General features: G+C 30.1%; 3 protein-coding genes and 1 pseudogene across 3 annotated transcripts; 3 read left to right on the top strand and 1 right to left on the bottom strand.

The window, feature by feature from the left end:
* Positions 1-1776: 1776 nt before the first annotated feature.
* On the top strand, positions 1777-4476 carry LOC114414659 (annotated as a pseudogene).
* A 1201-nt stretch (positions 4477-5677) lies between these two features.
* On the top strand, positions 5678-7220 carry LOC114414658 (transcriptional regulator ATRX homolog). Its single transcript, XM_028379003.1, has one exon. It carries the CDS (start codon positions 6429-6431, stop codon positions 6798-6800), a length of 372 nt encoding a protein of 123 aa, XP_028234804.1. The 5' UTR covers positions 5678-6428; the 3' UTR covers positions 6801-7220.
* A 2093-nt stretch (positions 7221-9313) lies between these two features.
* On the bottom strand, positions 9314-13603 carry LOC114414657 (DUF21 domain-containing protein At1g47330-like). Its single transcript, XM_028379002.1, has 12 exons — positions 13294-13603; positions 13108-13184; positions 12943-13026; positions 12745-12858; positions 12411-12497; positions 12072-12211; positions 11899-11986; positions 11380-11453; positions 11099-11283; positions 10493-10704; positions 9977-10023; positions 9314-9795 (listed from the first exon to the last, which is right to left on the bottom strand). Exons 1-12 carry the CDS (start codon positions 13469-13471, stop codon positions 9618-9620), a joined length of 1464 nt encoding a protein of 487 aa, XP_028234803.1. The 5' UTR covers positions 13472-13603; the 3' UTR covers positions 9314-9617.
* Positions 13604-19012: 5409 nt separating this feature from the next.
* On the top strand, positions 19013-21199 carry LOC114414655 (putative S-adenosyl-L-methionine-dependent methyltransferase Mb1758c). Its single transcript, XM_028379000.1, has 2 exons — positions 19013-19545; positions 20183-21199. Exons 1-2 carry the CDS (start codon positions 19155-19157, stop codon positions 20833-20835), a joined length of 1044 nt encoding a protein of 347 aa, XP_028234801.1. The 5' UTR covers positions 19013-19154; the 3' UTR covers positions 20836-21199.
* The last annotated feature ends 903 nt before the right edge of the window (positions 21200-22102 follow it).

Below are 22102 nucleotides of genomic sequence, written 5' to 3'. Positions count from 1 at the left end.
TCATATATGTGTATTATGTAAACCACTATTCAAGTGATAAAGAAATGAATCAAATGATCATGACTCCTTTTAATAAAAAGAATATTCTTTTAATAAAAAATATTCTTTTTAGTAGACAAAAAATAACGATGGATTATTTAGCATACATTTTTAATAATTAATTATATACTTCGTAATAAAAAGTTTAATTACTCTTTTACAAAAGCTTTCTTTGTTATTGTTATTGGACCTTTCTACTTAAGTTGTTTTATCCATTTTAGACGAAAGGATCTTCATCAAAACTAATCATAATGCTTTTGAAAAGTTAACTAAGTGTTTTCAACATGTTTTAACCAATACCCTGTTACTTTTTTCAAAATGCTTTCATTGATTAAAAAACATAAAGCTTTTACGATAGTACTCTCGAACAAATGTAAGAAGCAACTCAACCTTTCAAAGTATGTGATAAGTTATCTGGTTACATATAAAAAAAAGAAGGGAAAATGATCTTTCACTAGGTAAAAAAAAGAAGACAATACACCCTTTCTAATGCTTAAGTCAATAGATATCCAGAGAGTCAAATGATATTATAGAGAAGAACAATCATATTTGCAAGTATGAAAAATCTTGGTATTTGTAGAGGAGGTTGAGATGGATACTTATTCAGATCAGGTGATTACCCACCAATAGCTAGGTTCCAACATGAAAATTAGAAGAAAGTCATTAGATGATTGTGGATTTTCTTTTATTCAATGGTCAAGGAGGAAGTTGGAGTCTTTTCAAGATACTTGTACAATATTAGCACGAAGGTGTGTTATGTAATGAGTGTGAACATCTATAAAACACATTTGGATTCGTGATTGAGACAACTGTTTCATATTCGTGATGAAGATTGAATCATGACTAGTACTTTATTGGACAAAATATATTTCCAGTCCCTTTAGTTTCGATGAAATTTGTTTTTAATTTTTGAACTTTATTTTTTATTAATTTGATCTTTGAACTTCATAAAAAAATAACGATATTCGTCAGGAGAAACAAAAATCACTGTTTTATAAAACTAAGCTAGAAGATTAAATTAATCAAAATTTAAATACAAAAATATTACCAACTTTGTGTGAAAATACATGAATTAAAAATATATTTTAGTCTACTTTGTGTAAGACTATAAGCGTTATAGCTTTGGAGAGTTATGGCTTTTTTTATTTTTTTTTTTTGCTGAGTAGCTGGGCAAGAAACCCACCATAAAAATATATTATAGATTGCAATATTTTTTTTTGGCAGAATTACATATTGTTTATTATTGGGCTTCTTGTGAGCCCAACCTGAAATAAATACATTAAGAACTTAAATATGATTTTTATTTCTGAAGTTTAGTATTTTTTTAATTTTTGTTTTTTTAATTTAATATTTTTTATTTTTGTTTCTGTAATTTTTTTCTTCATTTTAATTATTATAAAATATGTTAATTTTATTTTTTATCTTTAAAGAAATTTAAATAGCGTTTTAAAGTGATTTGAATAGTGAAAAAAATATTATTTAAAATATTTTAAAGATAAAAAATAAAATAAATACATTTTGTGAGGATAAAAAAAATTATACAAATAAAAAAATTAAATGATAAAAAATATATTTTAGACTTTAAATGGTATCACATGGCGAGTTTCAGAATTGTAAACTTATAATTAAGTTACGAGTGTGCTTTCACATGATATCCCAAGACGTGGCTAAGTACAATCTTTAATTTCAAGTACAATGCTGTATATTATAAATAAATTGCCATGAACCGATTTGGTAGCTGGAATCATTTTTTCCTTGTGTGACGTGTTTTTTGTTCAATCGCTTATAATTATGTTGCTTTGAAAATCTTCACTCACTCCACTCAACCTTGTGTTGCTTCTCTCTTCAGTCTTCGTAGTTTGATGATGGCTTCCACACACAAGCACACAACAATTGGATGATCCCCGTGTCCTGTTTCTGCGTTTCAACTTCTTCCTTTCAGGTTAATTTACGTTCAATTTCCAATGTCGTTAGTTTTTCGTTATCTTTGATAACGCGAAATTGAGATTTTCTTCACCTTTTTTGAATCTGTACGTTGTAATTAACAGGGAGAAAATGTTCCTACTCCTTAATTACTTAATAATCCTGATTTTTCAATTCAGGATCCTTGTTTCTGATTATTATTTGCTCCGTGTCTCTGTATTTATTTATTTTATTTTTTATGTCACTTTCTGTTTCAATATCGGTTGTGTCAAATCGTTAAGCATTTCCTAGTAGCGGGAATTTTCGGTCGTTATGTTTCAGCGCAGGAGCAATTTGCAGCCGAGCCAGGAAAGCGAGGAGCATTATTCTGAATCGAAGGTAAGGAGTGATTTGGATAATTTGTTTGTTAGTTTGGTAGTGTGGTTGAATTGGTTGTTGTATATATTATGATTTCTGAATATTATTGGAAGATTAAAGAGGTTAAGGATGCAATCGAGCCCTTATCTGGACGAAGCTTGAAGTACTGCACTGATAATTGTCTGAGGAGATATCTGGAAGCTCGTAATTGGAATGCGGACAAGTCGAAGAAGATGTTGGAGGACACACTCAAGTGGAGATCAACGTATAAGCCTGAGGATATTCGCTGGGTAAGTTAAGTTGTGTTTTGTTATGATTTCATTGATTTGGCGTGTAAATATAGTGTAAAATGCTGTAATAAATGAAAAAAATTCAGGATGAGGTTGCCATGGAAGGAGCAACAGGGAAGTTGTACAGAGCTAGTTTTCATGACCGTGAAGGAAGGATAGTCCTTGTATTGAGGCCTGGAATGCAGGTACCGTGGTTTGGTTTCGACGTATTTCTGTTTAACTAAAATATTTACTGTGGACTAAGGTCCAGGTGTTTTTTGCTTATAGAGTTTGCCAAATCAATCCAACATTCGGGAAATTCTTATTTACTAGGAGTAAGAGATTTTTCTTAAGGCATTAAGAAAAAAAAATGTTTTTTTTCACTCCATATGTGCTACATGACTACCTTTGCGATATTGATGGCCACATGGCTAGGATGACGGTAGGATGTAATTGGTATTTAAATTCAACAAAATAAAATATAATAAATAAAAATAGTATAATAAAATCAACATTCTTAATTTCAACACCAAAAAAATAGTACAATCAAATATCTTTCAAATATATTTTTCTGCTTTTTAAAACTTTTTTATTGAATTTTTAAAAAACTTTTAGTACCATGTAAAACTATACTTTAAAAATAAAGTAAATAGTGTAAGGATTAGATTTTTTATGTGCATATTAAATCACAATCACAGACTATTATATATAACAATGTTAATTTTTATAATAAGTGTTTTAAAAATTATATTAACAATAATTTTTATTTGTTGAAAGTGTAAATTTTTTCTTATCTTAGCAATACATAAAAATGAAACTCTTTAAAGTTTCACATAAAATTTTATTTTCATTTTGCTTTCAAAGCCAATATTAAGAGTTCAAAAATAGTTGATGATGTTGAGAGTAAACAAAGAAAATTATACGTACAAAATTCATTTATATTAAAATGGATTTAAGTATAGTCCATGTTAAGGACTAAAGTATTTTTTAGAAAAAGAAGAAATGGCTTGGTTATTTTTGGTTTTTTCTTGGGTATTGAAATTGAAAACTAATATGCTGGTGGTTGTTGCAGAACACATCTTCAATAGAGAATCAGATGCGACATCTGGTGTATATGCTGGAAAATGCTATGCTTAACCTTCCACAAGGTCAAGAACAAATGTCATGGTTGATAGACTTCACTGGATGGTCGTTTAGAAACAGTGTGCCCATTAAATCAGCCAAAGAGACCATCAACATCCTACAGAACCACTACCCTGAGAGACTTGCCATAGCCTTTTCTTTACAACCTCCCTCGTGTTTTTGAAGCATTTTGGAAGGTTTGCATTCTCTGCTTGCTAGCATTTCAGAAATCATTCCTGTCTCACGGGCTACTAACATTGACATCATGAATAAATTACAAGCATAATTTAGAAGACAATTCAGAAGATGAAGTTCGTCTACCCCAACAACAAAGATAGCGTGGAGCTGATGAAATGTTATTTTGACGAGGAAAATCTTCCCATAGAATTTGGAGGAAAAGGGATACTGAATTATAACCATGAGGAGTTCTCCAGATTAATGGCTCGGGACGATTTGAAATCTGCTGCCTTTTGGGGATCTGAATCTGATGACAAGCTCTCAAGCTACGTTGGTAATAAGAGTCATTCTGGAGCAGAGGTAGCCCCAGAGCCAGCTTTATGATTGTATGAAGTATGAACTATGAACATCAACAACATTCAAATTTGTTAACTTTGATTCTCTGAAAGGATTTACTTTGATCCTTGTTTTGAGAGGGTAAGCTTGTTCCTGAGCTATGCTGATCTTTTGAAAACATGGCAATGTACTAGTAGTTCATTACAATAATACTTACTTAGCCATGAAACAAACCATTCCGTCATTTTCCAAATACTTGTCTTTGCTTCCCAGTAAAGCATTCAGCTACATGAAAATACATGTCTTAAAAATGTGTTCTGTGCAATCCACAGAATTATACGATTATATCAATGTCATTTTTTCCTACTGGCAAAAACAAGACATCTATGACGGAAAAAACAGATAAAGGAGAAAAGTTAGGGTGTTTTAGAGTTAACAAAAGCCGTTAGCTAAACAAAGATAACTATTAAGGTGCAACAGACAGTTGCTTTCGAAATATAGGTAAGGGAATTTTAATCTTTAGGATTGTTTTTATTCCTTATACTTTCCATAAAAATTGGTAAACAGTGGTTTTCATTCTTTATAGACAATTTTAACTCAAACAAATTTTACATAAGATATAGATCGATTATATATTCTTTCGTTAAATAAATTATAGATCAAATATATATTCTTTCGTTAAATAAATTATTCTTATTCATATGAACACAACAAAATCCTACAACACCACCATGTTAATCTTTGAGTTCCTTATATATAACTATTAAAAAATATAAGTATATATTGCATAAAACTAAATACATAATTCCATTAAAATTAGTATATATTTTATTACATTAATTGAATAACATAATTTTAATAAATCTTAAAAAGATATATCATATTTTTTATTCAATTTATTTATTATTATTTATCATTTAACTTATTCTTAAAAAAATATTCATACCCAAGTATTTATATATAAGTACATTCCTATGTTAAATGGTTAAGAAATACCTAATATATAACTCAATTCACAATATATGATAGTTTGATAAGGAGGATTTGATATTGATTCTTGCAAAAAAAATATTGCATAGGTAAAAGTAATAAACTTTAGATGTAATTAAATTTTAGATGGAAAATTAATTTTATAGTTGATTTAAAGTTCAAAACGTATAAAAATAGCTCGCTATCCCAACATATAGTCAAAACCCTAATTACTATACTACACAAAAATGGTTAATATAGACAAATTTTACGCATTAAATAGGACGGGGCCAGGAATGTTGACCCTGTACTTGTACTGTAGCTGGCTTTACCCGAGGCAACAAGTCCATATTCAGTGTAACAGTGTTACCAAGAGCTTACACAGACACAAATTGATCAACAACGATAACTGATTGATGGCTTAGTAAGTAACGAAGGGTCAAAAATGAGAATGAAAAAAAGAAAAAGAGAAAAACAGCAACAATTGAAAAAGCTGATGAGTGAGGACTCGAAACCCGGGAAGCGACACAAGTGGTCAGACTGCAACACTCAGTCTGAGACTGAGTAGTACAATACACCAAACCTTACCCCACTTTGTTTTGGTCCACGCCCCCAACTAACCATGGTTAGTCATCGAGTCAGTCAACTTCTTCCTTTTTTTTAACCCTCCTCTAACCTATATTCACTGTCTCACTTCTAGCTCCACATGTCATTCTTTATTATTGCAATTTGCAGAATACAAATACAGTATGTTATATTTATCTTATCACATGGGAACGGCAAAGATTGCACTCAATGAACAAACACAAAGGGAGAAGATCATAGATTACTTTAACGGCTCTTGAGTTTTTCTAAATTGTTTATTCCATTCAATGAAGGACCCTAGTTTTTAATAATTTTATATTCCACTATATAGTAGTTCAGAAAAGAAGGGTGCTTGTTTAGTTGTTTGTTTTCATAATAGTATTAATGTTTCCAGAATCTGGATTCTGGTCAAAGATATATCACACCCTACTACTCGTTCTTAACATATTGAGATAGATATATATAGAGAGAGAGAGGAAGCTTTTGCATTAGAAAGAAGGAGTTAGAAGATTTTAGTATTTGTACCGTTCTTTATGGTTGTCTTCCCCTAGGTTTAACTATCTATGAAAAATTGATGATTTAGAAATAAATTATCAAAAATTATTGGTGACAGAGTGGTTGCTATTATTATTGTTTGATAGAGAAGTATTTATGGGGAAAAAGAATCGCCAAAAAACGAAGGAACTTTCGGTAGCGATAGCTGAGGCTTCATCCAAAGGAGGTGACACTGAAGAACAACAACAACAACAACAACCTCAGCCTCCTCGAAAAAGAGGGAGACCTCGTAAGGTTGTTGTTGTGGAAACGGAAAGCGAAGTGAAAAAAGTGGAACCAAAAGAGGAACCAGAAGCTTCTACTTCTTCAGCAACGAAGAAAGAAGAACAACATAGGAGGCAACAAGTGGAGTTAACATCAGAATCGGTGGCATGCAAAAGAATCACAAAGGAAGAGATTCAAGTCCCAAAAGGGGAACCCTCGAGAAGCAGGGCGAGGAGGAAAAGCAAACCCAGAAAAAGCACTTAAGAATCATTGATTGCTTTTTTTATATATTCTTGTTTTTATGATTAATTTCTCTTCCTTTCCAGAACAAAGTAAATAAAAGAAATTCTTGGGCAATCAGAATGAATATTCTTGGGTTCGGCTTGTCATCTTGTTCAAGGATTGGATTGATATGGAAAACGCATGCAAGCATCCAAAGAACTTTTTCTTCAGGTTCTTCTGCTTATCTAATCCCTGTGTTAATATGGTTAGTTATATATGGTCCACGAGAGAACTTGAATATATCAATGTTTCATTCACATGCAGAAAAAAAAAAAAAAGTTTAGGTTGAGCTTAATTAATTATAAAGCTAAGGCTTTGGTGTATGTATTACTTTAACTATATGTGTGTGTTATGATTTTGTGAATTAATATGATAATGATATTATTTGGGTCTTTTTCTTGATCTCCCAGAGCTCGCCTTTTACCCTCTCTTGATCTTCAATCGCTATACTATTAGTCTATTGCAATATAATTCTTGGATGTACTTTGATTGTTACTAAATATCGTTGTCTCTTAATAGTGAAAATATTGCTTCATTGTTTCTTTCTCCATTTCCCTCAATTCTTAGCTGTAGGTAGCTTGTTTTCTCATAGGATTTAATATACACAACGTTTCTTCCTTATTTTATGCGGGATCATTCGTTTCAAAGAACGAGATAAGAGAAATACAAATACTGTCATATTAAAAATCATTATTATATATACACTACTTTCTTTTTTTTCTTTATCTCACTTTTATTATGGATTTTTTAAACGGGGATGATACTTGATTAGGGAACAGGGAAATGCATATTCTCGTGCGTGTTTAATATGTGAAAAACTGATATGTTTAATATATATAACGTATTAAATACTAATATGTTGTAGTTACAAGTAAAATTGAGTTCAGATCAATTTTTTAAATGAAATCTTGAGTTTAAATATGAAATTTTTCTTTAAATTTGATCATTCATGATATTTTACACTATGATGACTAAAAAAAATATGTAGCCACACCAATAATGTGGTGACTCAAAATATGTAGCATATTAAGTAAAAACTTTTATTATCTTATAACAAATGATCGTTATTAATTTGAGTTATTAAATTGTATTTAAATAGTTACTGTGAAAAGTAATTTAGTGTGTAAAAATAATATGTATATATATAATATATATATGAAATTTTGTACTCATACTTTTCTTAATTCTGTCACGTAGGACTTTTGAGTGTTCTATGTGTGCTTTTGGATTTCAGGGAGAATTGTCATTGGATGATTTAGCCTTGGAACTTTTTTTTTAAAAAAAAGAACCTTGAAACTTAAAGCTTGAGGAAAAGGAATAGTTTGGAATTGATCAGAGAATGATAGTTAGAAACTTGTAAACTTAGAAAAGAGTGAAAAAAAATAGAGAAAATAGCAACCAAAGTGCAACAGACGTTTTATTTTGTAATTTTCTGTTTTGATTTGTTTGGGCTTGGATTTTGAGAACCTAAATATAAATAGACATTTTTTCTAGTTAGGAAAAAGGTTTTGAAACCTTTTCATTTGTTATATATTTATTATACCTTATAAGTGTAGCTTTTCATTTGAATTTCTACACATGCATTACATGTTAACATATTTTACTTAATATCAAAAGAAAAATCAACCTACTATATGATACTCTTTTTAGAACTACTTTGATAATACTTAAAAATGAACTAATACTAAAAAAAAAGAGACTCGGGAGAGTGTGCAGGCCAATTAGCTAGTTAAATGATAAAATTATTTATAGTCTACAACTACACGAACTCTAATTCCTCATTTGTAAATGTGACTTTTATTTGTTCTATTTTTACAATTCTCTTAAAAGAAACTGAGTTAAATTTTCTTTTAACTACTTAGATTAATAATGTTTTTTTTACAGAGTTAGATTAATTATGTTAAGCTATTAGAATTTACCTCTACCTCATTTTATTATGTGAAATTCTATTTAAAAAAGTGTAGATCTTTTCTTAAAAAATTTAAAAATGTATTTTTAAATTCCAATTGTTTTTTTAAGAAAAATTAAATATCAAATTATAGAAAGTTAGTTTCTTTAGTTAATTTCAGGGTCCTGTAGTCACCAACTAATGATCCAAATATTAGTTATGTTTTATTATTTAAAGTGTATAATTTATTTTTAATGGTTAAGATTTTATATCACTTTTGTACTGTAAATAATCTATTGCAAAAGGGTAATGCTACATGAAGTAGTTCATGTCTATTCTACTCAAGATTAAGATAAAATAAATTACTGAGAAAAATACTAACAAAACACTCAAAATATTCTTTTTAATACTTTTTTATTATTTAAACAATTAAAATATAAAAATAATAAACCTCAATTTTTATTTAACAAATCTCATTGATAATTGCATCAGTCAAAGCATTTCTCAATTACTACACATTTGTCTCGCTGGATTTGGTACAACAATACAAATACATAATCCCGTTAGGATGTCATGCAACAATTATATATATAGGTAGCGCTCGATAAACTTGCTAAAATGAGATAGAATATAACATAAAAATTCTGTTTTATGTTTCGTACATTAAAAAATGAACAGAACTGGATGTGATATTAAAAAGTGATAGCTTTTGATTCCACTTTCATTAAAAGTGAAACCAAAATGAACTCCATTCTGTTTTGTCTGGCGAGCCACACGCTACCGTAGTGTTCCTTTCTCTACATTAATTTATTAACATAATATCATACAGGGAAATTTTTACAAGAAACTATATACTGCTCTACCTTTTCAACACAAACACAAACCTATGTCATTCTCTTATTCTTTATGAACTATTGATTCCTTAGTGACTCACTTTCGGAGATTAGATCAATTGTGGTAGGTGAGCCCGTTGCAGAAGTAGCTGTAGAAATTGAATTAGTTGGCGTGTGTCCTTGAACTGCTTGAGAAGGCTGCAACAGATTTGTATCAGGAGCCTTCTCCTTAGAAGCATTCATGTTAACTTTTATCCTGCATTTGCAATAACTCAATTTAATATTCTTACAATAAGCAAACAATGTTCTATTGCGGTGCACTGGCCGTCTAGACCAAATACCAAGGAGACATTTAGTCAACTTGCAACACAACAAAGTGATCTAACTAAATTGTTGGGCTTCAGATGAAAATTAAGAGGGAACAATTGAAAACTTACTTGTTGTGGATATTGACATATTCATCAGTTTCATCTAGTATCTCCTCCTGGAATCCCCAGATTTAATGAAGATGGATCAACATATACAACAAAATTAAAAGGCAATAGAAGCATAAGTGCAACCTGTAGTTGCATTCATAACAATAATAATATATGATGCTAAAAGCTCTAGCAACAAAACAACCAATTCTAGCAATTTGAAACATCTAGTAGTTCTGCAGAAGTCAAATCAAGCACTTCTTTCTTCAATGATTATAACTATAAAAATAACACCTAACCATCCTTGCTGAGTGCAAATATGGAAGAAACATTGGATGGAGAATCGTGCAATGGGCAAAAATTAACATATGGAAAATATAGGAATGAATAAGCGAAAGAAGGAGTTCATCATCGTGCCAGTGACAGTTAGAGTTGCACCATCAGTACCAAGAAGAGTATCAAAACAAAAACATACAGGACTAAGTAATTTGGAGCCCAAACTACTAATTCTAAGTATAATGCATTAAAGCATCTAACCTGAAGAAGCTCTTCAATGACATCCTCCATTGTAATAACACCAACAACCACTTCATTGGGTGGAAACACTGGCAGGGGAGCATTATCAAGGTCCAGGATGCAATATGAACAACCTCTATGTCGCTTTTTAAAAGCAGGAGTTGCTGGTGGACTTTTCTTTGCTTGCTGAGCGCCATCAGTAATCAAAGAATCATGTGACTCCAATTTCACACCTATATATGTGGCAACAGTGAGGTCCAAAAAAGATAATCAGCAGAGTAGGTCAACCACAAAGGATCATAATACTAAAGAATGTAATTGAGCATATGTCTCTAAAGATACAGATAGAAAACCACAAATGTGTGAAGTAAAACCACATGGTGCTGAAAATGTCCTTGACAAAAGGAAACACAAATTGAATACAAATGACAATTTCTGGGTACAAAAGCTTCATAAAATAATTAGTAAGGTCAGCAAACAGGAGGAACAATGACACTTTCAGGGGAACTAAAGAACAATTTAGCATATCCTGCTTTATGAGTTTGATAAGTTGCCAGCCACACATAATATTTCAATAGCATGCACTCTACAAAATGAAAGTTATTCTACTTTTATTTAAATCTCTACCTTTAGCCAAGGATGCATTCTCTCCGTTATTCTTATGCTTGTCCTTAAGATCAAGTTGTTCCCCATCGTTAACCTTTTTTGGGGCTTCGTTTTTATCATTTAGATCCCTATACACAACTGCAATATGACTGTGACCCTTCTGAAATTCGTTCAGTATATCATAGAGAGGCATGTTCTCTGAAACACTACAGGATGAAGAGGAAAACATTATTACCTTGTAATACCATATCATGTATGAAAAAAGAATAACGTATCTCATATCATGTATGAAAAAGAATTACCGAGGAATTTTTCTGATGAGCATTTTTCTTAGAGGAACTGCAGCCTTTGAATCAACCATAAATAGATTTTTAACCTGCACATATATAAGTGAACAAAACATTAACTAACAATGAATGAGTAACAGAAAAATGAGATTAGTCTCTAGCATTATTCATTACATATTATAGCAACATACAATCAATTCAAATATCACGTCAAAACTTTATATCTCTAATTAAAGAGTAGTCTCTAGAGTAAATTGATGTTGAGAATAAACGAGATTCTTCAACAAGGGAAGGTTGGATGAAGGACTAAACAATAATATGTTATTGGTTTCAATTTGATGTAGCTGAACACACCAACTTAAAAAGAAGACATAAATTTGAAACTTGACAAAATAATTTTCACCACAATATCAAGTCATCCAATATAATCAGCAAGAATTATAACAGAACTTTAATAATGGACATTATCATAGAGATAAGCAATCTACAATCCTGTGCATCTATTTACAAAATCTGAAACGGAAGAAAGATTACCAGAACAAGTCCAATAATATTGGTTTTTTCTCCTGCATAAACCGGAACTCTACTATGACCAATTGTCATTATTGAATTCAGTGTCTCCCTTCAGCGCAGACACAGAGGACACGGTTAGAACAAAAGAAGGCATAAGAATAGTGGAGAGAACAATAAATAATTCACAAACCCACAAATTTAGAGTTGCATCCAGATCAAGGGAAAATGCCTTTGATATGGGAGTCATGGCATCTTTTGCAGTCTTTTCTGTCAATTCAAGTGCACCGGTTATAATGGTTGTCTCGTCGTGGGTTAAATCTCCTCCTTTACCAGCCTAGAAAATAAAACAATCGTATAGCCTAAATGTTACATCAGAGCACAAACCAGAGTCATATTGAAAGAACTGGAACACAAGTAATAAAACCTACATCAAAATATTATAGAAGCACATCTTAAAGCATTCAAATGAATATAAAGGCAATAGTTTTATTAATCCTCTAAAACTTGGACTTCCAAAATTCAATACTTCATACCTCATTTCCATGAAAATTCACAAAAGTCTTGAGCTCTGCCCTCTTCAAAAGGGCAGCATGTCCTTTGCCCAACATCCAATCAAGAACCTGAAAATTTACGATCTCCATCAGATATTTTGTTACACATAGCAATCATACATTTTTGTTTGTTTGTATGTTTTCACACGTATCCTTTTTTGGAGGCAATCCTATTGAGACACTATTGTCAAACAGTAAACATGGACACCTCTTGCAATTATTCAAACCTTGATTTGTTACGTGGAGGAAGACTAACCACTTTCGTTAAACATACCCTTGTTGATAGTAATCATACATATTGACATTATAAGCATACCTTGCTGATTGGATAAGAAAAAGGGAAGAAAACTATAAGAAGAACACGAACAAGTGGAGCCAGCGTTGCTCCAACCGTCAATCCATATCTTGTGCAAATTGCTTGCGGCAATATCTGCATCAATCAGGGAACAAGGAACCTTAAAAAACATTAAATTCAGTTAGCTTCATTGATCACACGAATAAACAAATAAGTTACCTCTCCAAACATGAGGATGAGTGTGACTGAAATCAAGATTGCCGCGGCGGGATGGACCAGTGAATCAAGAAAAATGGGAAGAGCCTAAATTAGAAACATTAAAATCAATCACAGTCAAATAAAAGTAATGAATTAATTGAAGAAGAGTTGAGAAAATAACAAGACCTCCATGGCTAAGGAGTTTCCAATTAAAAGCGTGCAAAGCAGAAGATGCTGGTTCTTAACCACCGGATAAATTTTCGCTGCAGAAAGAAGAAAACAACGAGGAGTAAGAAGCAATAGTGAATTTGAATAGTTGGAAGTAAAAAAAAAAAAAAAAAAAGAAAAGAAGGATGATAGAGTATTACTAACCAGCGTGGATGCGATCCTGAGGACGACCAGATTTGATGAGAACTTCGAGGTCGACGATTCCCAAAGACATGAGTCCGAGAGTGAGACCAGCCATTAGGCCAGCGAAGCAGACCAATCCTATGATCACCAACACGTACAGTGAAAACTTTGTTCCACAGCACGGTATCTCTGCCGCCATCTCGCTCGAAGGTGAAGCTTATTTTAAGGTCAGAGGTTAAGTGATTCTCATGTGATCACGCTTTTTCGAGTCCTTCCGCTTCTTAATTCTTTCTTACTACTACTACTCACATGGATGTTCATCATATATTATAAAAGGCTCTGCCTAATCAGTTGCTTAATCACTTGTTAAGGAATAAATAAACAAAATAATTACCAAGATTGAAACTTTGAAAGTGTAAAAAAAAAGTTTTTGTATAACATTATTTTCCGTCTTTCTAAAACTTTAATTCTTTAACCTGTATCTCGTTCGTATTTATCTAATTATTGTATTAGTTAAAGAATTAAAAAAAAATACACATATTTGTTAGCGAGATACTAAAAAATATAAATAATAATTGTAGGTTGACTACTTGACTGGTTTTCCCAATTATGAGCCTCACTCGTGTCACTTTTCTCCTGCTTTTACCTTCTCTTCGGCCGCCAAGCTTGCGTCACAATTTTATTTATTTTATGTATAAATATAAATAAAAATATAGCTAAGCTGAAACTCGAGTCTCAAAAATTTATTAATTAGATTATGTTGGATTATTTCAGTTTTTTTTAATTAACTAAAAAAATTATTTAATTGTTTAATAAATAAATTTTTTAATAAGTTTTAGTATTTTTTAAATGTTATTCGAAGTAATTTTTTAAAACGTTAACCTTTATTTTTTTAAAATAAATTAAGATTTTTTTTTACTGATTTTTAATGTTTATCAGTTTCTTTTTTTTTCTCCAACATACATACTTTTGTTTTGTTTTCCAATATGCACACTGATCTTTTTCTTTTCCAGGTAATAATATTATGTTTTTAATTTAATAATTATATTAGTTTTTATTAATTTAGTATTATAAATTAAAGCATTGATAATGATAAATGATAGGTTTATTTTTTTATTATATTTTACATTTTTTTATGTTATATGATTTATTTTAACCATTATACCACTTATAATATTTAATTTATTGTTTCAATACTATATTTTGTCTATTATTTTTTGAATAATTTTATATTAGATAATTCACTTTAACTATTACATTAATTAACATAATAAAAATATAATATTTCTACTTATATGAATTTTCTTATATTATTTTAAATTTGATTAAAAATATCTTTAAAAAATAATATAAGATTAATAATAAAATATTTAAAATAAAGAATATAACATAAAATAATAGAATATAAATATGTTTATTTTTATCATTTTATATTTTATCAGTTATTTCGATCATTAATAATATTTATAATTTAATAAATTAGTTTTTTTTTTTAGTTTTTAGTGATTAGTTCTCAACTTTCAATTAATTTTCTTAGTTTTTTAGTTAATTTTATCAAAAATATAAAATCTCATTCTATAAATGTTTACAAATATACTTATAAATTATACTTATTAATAAGATAGTTACATTTGATGACCAGACTTAAGCTCAAATTTTTGTAAAATATAAATCCGTTTCTTATCAATTTAATTTAATTTGACAATTTATTTTTAATTCGAGTGATATTATGGGATGATATGTTGAGAATCTGTCATTCATATATTTCAGATGATTACAAGAAACAGAGAAAATAAATATCTGGAAAAACAGTCCAATCCCTATAATTAAGTTAATTCCTACAAATACTCCTAAATACTAGTACAAGTTAAATAGTTTAGTTGTCTAAAAAAAAGTTAAAGAGTTTCACGGAGACTCAAACAGCCAAGTAAGGACTTTAGGTCCCTAAAAAATGTCTCAAATTATTTTTAGTATTAATATATTTTAAAAAAATTATTATAAAAAAATATTAAATGAAATTAATTATAATAATTTAATCAATAATTTTATATCATAAAAAATCCAAAAAATTAATTTTATATAAAACAATAATAATTTTAATAAACTATTCTATAAATAAATAAAAAATTTCATCTTAAGACCTTTCAAGTCCTTCAACCATCCCTAAAAAGTTTATATGCGGTAACTTTACAATACCGTAAATTAATAAAGGAAAAAAAGTCTCAACAATATTGTTGCGGGCTTGTCAGATTAGTGGCTACTACTCTTCCCACGTGTAAAGCACTTGATTAATCTGTTTTTTTAATGAATAAATAAACTATTTATTTATATTTATTTTATGTTTAAAATTTCACTTAAAGTTATAATTTACATATATAAAAATGAGAATAAAATTATACAATATAATATAAAATAGTTCTACATTAATAAAAAAAATTAAGGTGTATAATGTGTACCTTGATTTTTATAATAATAATAATAATAATAATAATTATTATTTTAAAAATCATATGAATATTAAATTACAATTAGATGAAAATAAAAATTAATTTATAATATTATTGTATAACCAATAAACTCTATAAAATTTATACCCATTGATAAAAGTTTAAAAAATAGTATTTAAATTTTGATACGTAGCATTAACATCAGAAAACAAAACACGTGTAAAGTTATTGCAAAAATTCTTACCAAATAAATCGTTACAAGAAATTAAGATTAAGGTGTATTCAATTAGGATTTAAAAAAAAATATAATTTTTTTTATTTAATTAAGATTTTTAAATAATATAATTAAATTTTATATTTAGTTAAGATTTTTAAATTTTTTTTAGAAAGTCAACAAAATTTGATAATATTTAATTAAAATTTTTTTATAACTTATAAAAAGTCTTTTTAGTATCAAAAATTAAAAATAATTTAAGAAATTTTTTGATAAATTTGATCGTACTTTTTAGTATAAAATATCTATCACATAATTTTATTAAAATCTTTGAGATTTTGCTATATTTTTTTTCTTTTTCTATTTCTTAGTACACTTTATTTTCTCTCATAACGCATACCTTTTTCTCTTTAATATTTTTTAAGATGTGTGTATCATATATTTTTCTTATTATTTTGAAATAAAAAATTTCAAATATACTTTTTTTCCTATGTAATTTTTCCTTTATTTTTAAATAAAATTAATATTTATTTTATGTGATAAGACTGACCATATTTTTCTTATATTGATCATACATGACACAATATTTTTCTTATTGTCACTCTTAATTTCGTCATTCATTGACTTAGTAACTCTTTTACCAATTTTTCACTCTCACTACTCCCTTTTAGTATATGTTTATTCATTAGATTTATCATGAAATAATTATAATAATTAAAAAATCAACATATAATTTATATCTATTGTTCAAATTTAAAAGTAAAAATAAAAAAATATTATTACAAGAAAGACCCGTATAGGAGAATATAAAACTAAAATTAATATAACATTTAAAAATTATATTAATTTTACTTTTTTTTCATCCAAACTTTGTTATTTTTTTTATCAACTCTCATAATTTTAAATGTTTTTAAAAATTCGTAGAATTTTTTAAAATTTTATAAATTTATAAAATCTTTTGAAATTTTTTAAGTTCTTATGATATAAATTTATTAAAATCTAAATTATCATTACAATCTTGTAAAAAAAATCTGATCAGTTATAATATTTAAATCTGATCAGTTATAATATTTTTAGGTAATGTTTAAAATTCAAAAAATAATTTTTTAAATTCCTAATTCAATACTCTCCCTAATACTTACAATTTTTTTAGGATAAAAACAATTTAAAAAACTAAGAAAATAGTTTGACTTTTTATGAATCAACTCATAAATCTGTAATCAAGCAAATAAGAAAAATCAAAAGAATGAAATATTAATATTGTACTGGGTGAAGATACATTTTACAGGTATAGTTTATAGTTTATACTAACCTAGAATAATATTCTTGGAAAGTGGGTGAAGATACGTATTTCTTGGATCTGCGTCATCTTTCTTTTCACTAACGAATTAAAATTTCTCACTGGTTGGTTTTGGTATAGATGGATCGTGGAATGGAATCCATTTAATTTGTGTGGGATGATTCACGAAAAAAATAAGTATGTATATAAATTAGTTATTAGCACTACATTCGTGCATTATACAGCATATCGATTTATATATTATTTATTTATGTATAATTTTTTTATGTGAATAAAAATAATAATAATTTAATATATTTCAAGTAAAAAAATTAACTTTGAGGGGGCAATTGCCCCATAATCACCAAGTACATCTGTCACTAGCTTTATTACATTCAAGTCTTATTGTCTTTTTCTGCAAATTAGGAGGAAAAATATTTGACTGGGTTATACCATTTTTTCTATTTCTAATTTTCTTGTATATCAAACGAGAGAAAATTTCTTGATAAATATATATATTTTTTTAAATCTTTCCCTTTCCCTTTCCCTTTCCCTTTCCTTCTTGTTGTTTTCCATCCTTCTAAACAAAAGCACACCAGTGGATACAAAACAACTTGCCTATACTCTCACAGGTATCTCAAAGTGCGTTAGATGAGTGAATATATTCTATAACTTATGGGTATTTATCAAAGTGAATAGACGCAACAAGCCAAGTGACACTTAACACGAATACATGATGGCTTAGCTGAAAAGGAAGGTTGCATCAAGAACTTGACTGTGATCGATTAGAAATTTAGAATTTAGAAAGATTCCTCTCGGAAAGAGCTTCACGGAGAACACAATTATTCCCTCTTTAGGGAGGTTCCGCATGAATAAGATTACGCATTTAACTTACCAAAAGAGTATATATACACTTCTTTTTTAATTCGGTTTACAATATTTGCACATTCTTCTCATCTAAATTAACTAAATCCCTTTAATAGTGTATATATATTTTTGTTGATGTCTTAGAAGAACACGTGGTTTAGTTTGATACTTAAAAACATATGTCGTAATATACTGAAATATTTTATATTATTATTTAATCATAAATTATGATTGATATGATTTTTAAGATAATTTAATAAATTTATTAAAAATGATAGTTTCCCAATTGAAAGAGAACATAAAACTAGTATATAATTTTATTTTCATCTTTTTAAAAATAAGATCACTTTTAAAGAATAAAAAACTGACAGGCAACGCGAGACAAGGGTGAATGTTGTGCCGACTATCGCCCTACAATGCATGAAGACGTGAACTCCTAGCTCTTCTAACTTAATGAAAGGTTTCAGATTTGAATCATGTTTATACAAATGTGTTAAACACTCTGAGAGAGAGTTTTATCATTTATAATGATCTTTTTTTACTCAAACATTATTGTCTCCCATAAAGATGTTATCTAGACGAAAAAAAAGTCAAACAAGTCAATAAAGTCTAATTTAATTGGTTGACTAGAGTACGAAAATTATTATAAACTCTTGATATTATCTTCAATTCTTAGGAATTAAAAAAAATAAAAAAGCAAAGGCAAGGATTAGAGTAGTTGCATGGTGATTTATAAAATTATGTAATGAACTCAATCCTTGTTTGTTGTTATCCAAGTTGCGGCACCCACATGAACAGCATTAGTCATTTTTAGTGGAGCCACAGAATGTCACTTTTGTAGTTGAAAAATGACAGGCAAGACAGGGAAAGAGGGTCGGGTGGGCTATGTAATTGTGGTAGTCGTGGACTGCATTGTTACCTTGCCTTTCATTAAGGCAAGAAGCTAGGCATCCCCTGATTGTGTGTGGTTCTCTTTTCCTTATCCCTAGGCCAAATCTTTAAACTCCTCTCTATATATAAACAACATGCATTATCCTCTTCACAAACTCCCTTAAATTTTGTGTAACACACGATCATGTCAGATAAAGAAGTAGTAGTAAATGGGTTGTCTGAGGACCAAGCAGGGCAAGAACTGAAGCTTCCAGACTTGTTGAACAGTGATGCTGTTAGAGAAATCCATGCTAATATCGAAAAAGAATGGGATTTTCTTCAAAGGTCAGCTTGCCAAACCGCTGCGGGAAGGGCTCTGTGGAAGCATGCCATCCATGATCCACTGGCTGACTTGCTGGCAGGGGAGACTTACTTGAGAAACCTCCATGAAAAGATCAAGAAAGACATTCTCAACAATGCTCGCGAAACTTCCGGAGTCATTCTTGCCGTTCGAACCCTTTGGTTTGATTCTAGACTAGAAGATGCCCTTAATTCCACTAATGGCAAAGAAGCACAGGTTGTTCTCCTTGGTGCAGGTTTGTCAACACTCCGCTACATATTAATTTAATTTAATCCGTAAAACTCGAAGATAATCCTGAAGAGAGGATTTACAATCATCATGCACCCTGTACACTCTGGTCAACCATGTCATTTTGAGCTGCGAAACTGCCAAGTTACTCGGAATAAGTGATTCTGTTGTCTAAGACAATAATAGCATTGTGCCGAAAAAATGAGGACGTTTGGGTGAATTACGCCTTCAAGATCACGTTACAAGATATTTAAATGCCAACTTCTTGATTTTGATAATCTATATTTCTTATATCATCACTAGTCATTTTCGGCCCACAGTCTATCTATCTAACCAGTAGCTAAACATAATCAATGACATGACAACATAGTGCATATGCCCATATTTTTATTCTTTGTTGTCACGCCTTTTCCCAGATAATTACTTCGCAGTGCAAATTCCTAAGGACCCCAATAAAAGACTGGAAAGGAGAGGGCGGAAGAGCCAAAAGAGGGTAAAAAATGAACCATCCATGCATTTGGTAAAAAAAAAAAAAAAGAACTATCCATGTCAATAGGACTATATTGACCAGAGTTAATTCTGCATATTCGTAATTTTTCCCGCACAAAAATTATATATTTACAGGCTTGCAACTTTTAATGTAGGAATGGACACGAGGGCATATCGTTTGAGTTGCTTGAAGGACAGCGATGTCTTTGAGGTTGACTTTCCACAAGTCTTGGATGTAAAAACCACTATTTTACAAGCGGCTAAGGACTCCTCATACGACTCCCAGCATATTATGTCCAAAGCCAAATCCTTAACCAGAGTAGCAGCTGACATAAGAGAAAGTGACTGGTTGGAAAAGCTAGAGATTGCAGGGTACTTGCCTGAGAAGAGCACTGTTTGGATTCTAGAAGGCATTCTCTACTACCTCACTCAATCCCATGCCATGCAAGTGCTAAGGATTTTAGCTAACAAATGCGCCCTAATCCACACAGTCCTCTTAGCAGACTTCATGAATAAGCCATCAACCACGCTATCCAATTCAGCATTCCAATTTTACAGCGATTGGCCAGACCAACTCTTGCCATCCATTGGCTTCACTCATGTAAAACTTTCACAAATTGGAGACCCAGATGCACATTTTGGTCTCTTGAATGATCCGTTAAATCTCTTCAACAAGCTCCGAAGCTTGCCTAGATCGTTACAAACCAATCCAGATGATGGAGCACCATGCTGTCGATTGTACTTGGTGGAAGCTTCTGGTTCACCTGATCAAAATGCTTCACATAACGGGCCAATCACTCAGACCTGATTCGTATAACCTGGTCTCCAATTCACGTCTACTCATGGTCTTGGCTAGATGCATCCTCATTAATTGTATTGTACAATAGCACATGTAAAGTAGGTATCACTGGTCTCCAATTCACGTCTACTCATAGTCTTGGCTAGATGCATCCTCATTAATTGTTGGCCCATAGGATGTCGCTCGTACAATTTCTACACCGTCGGCAAAGTGCTGAAGGGGGCAAATAGCTATAAATAACCTCAGGACCTAAAGTAATTATTTCAGCCTTTTTTCTCTTTCCAGTTCTCGATGGAAGAATTCAACTTTCTTCTGCACTATAATGATGAAAATAATGCTGGTAAATAAATAATGCATTTATTAATATCCTTAATTAGTGTTACTATTTAACCAGTGAACATTACCAGCCACGAACTCATAAACCTTCCGTTTGACAAAGTCCATTTTGGTTTCTTCAAAAGATTAAATCAAAATCCGTTTAACCAACAAAACCTGATAAACCAGACTAATGTCCAATACTACAAAACCGAAACAACAAATAAAATAATGTTCGGAACAATTTTTTGAAAAGAAAAAACTGACAAAATCATTTAAATTTTAAGATCCAGTTGTTATATTATATTTCAACTTATTTCTAAGTGTGATTTTAGCATTATAAACTTAAGAATTTAATGCCTAATATCAAACTTAAATATGCTGTGGTATTACTAGATTATAAAGGCAACTCTGAACGAATGATTAAAAAAAAAAAAAGGCAACTCTGAACGAGACTCTCACCTAGTGAGGTTTGGGAAGTAGATGTGTTGTGTACTTGTGTGTGTGTTGTGTGCGTGGGTGGCAGGGGAGGGGGGCATTTTAAAAAACAAAAAATTTATTACTTCTCTCCCATTAACAGTCTGGAAGTACAAGAAAATATTCAGCAACCAAACCTTTCTCATTGAAATAGAAGTCTCTTTCAAGTTTTTATACAATGCAGACACATATTGAGACTTGTAGGAGGAGAGTATCTATAATCTGAAGATAAGAAACTGACCCAAAAAGATCAAAAGAAAAAGAAATAACTAAACCGGGTGCAGATAGCATTAACAAAAATGTACCATCTAAATTATGTACCAATACAAAAGATAGCATCTATCAACAAATGTTATTTCCCGCTAAAATCACAATATACCATCTAAAATAGTGACAAATTCAGAATCCAAATTAGAGCAGTAATAATCGTATCATATGCATTTGTTTGATCCCTTTTGTTGACAAAAGGACATTCCCCATACAT

This window comes from Glycine soja, chromosome 6 (genome assembly GCF_004193775.1).
Source record: "Glycine soja cultivar W05 chromosome 6, ASM419377v2, whole genome shotgun sequence".
Lineage (NCBI taxonomy): Eukaryota > Viridiplantae > Streptophyta > Magnoliopsida > Fabales > Fabaceae > Glycine > Glycine soja.
Note: the sequence above shows the minus strand (reverse complement) of the source record. Positions and strands in the feature narration are given on the sequence as shown.

Coding starts and splice junctions, on each gene's coding strand:
- LOC114414658 (XM_028379003.1), top strand. CDS start 6,429: ATGGGGAAAAAGAATCGCCAAAAAACGAAGGAACTTTCGGTAGCGATA.
- LOC114414657 (XM_028379002.1), bottom strand. CDS start 13,471: ATGGCGGCAGAGATACCGTGCTGTGGAACAAAGTTTTCACTGTACGTG. Junction 13,027..13,107: donor GAAACTCCTTAGCCATGGAG/GTCTTGTTATTT, acceptor TTTCTAATTTAG/GCTCTTCCCATTTTTCTTGA. Junction 12,212..12,410: donor TGAATTTTCATGGAAATGAG/GTATGAAGTATT, acceptor TTTATTTTCTAG/GCTGGTAAAGGAGGAGATTT.
- LOC114414655 (XM_028379000.1), top strand. CDS start 19,155: ATGTCAGATAAAGAAGTAGTAGTAAATGGGTTGTCTGAGGACCAAGCA. Junction 19,546..20,182: donor GGTTGTTCTCCTTGGTGCAG/GTTTGTCAACAC, acceptor CTTTTAATGTAG/GAATGGACACGAGGGCATAT.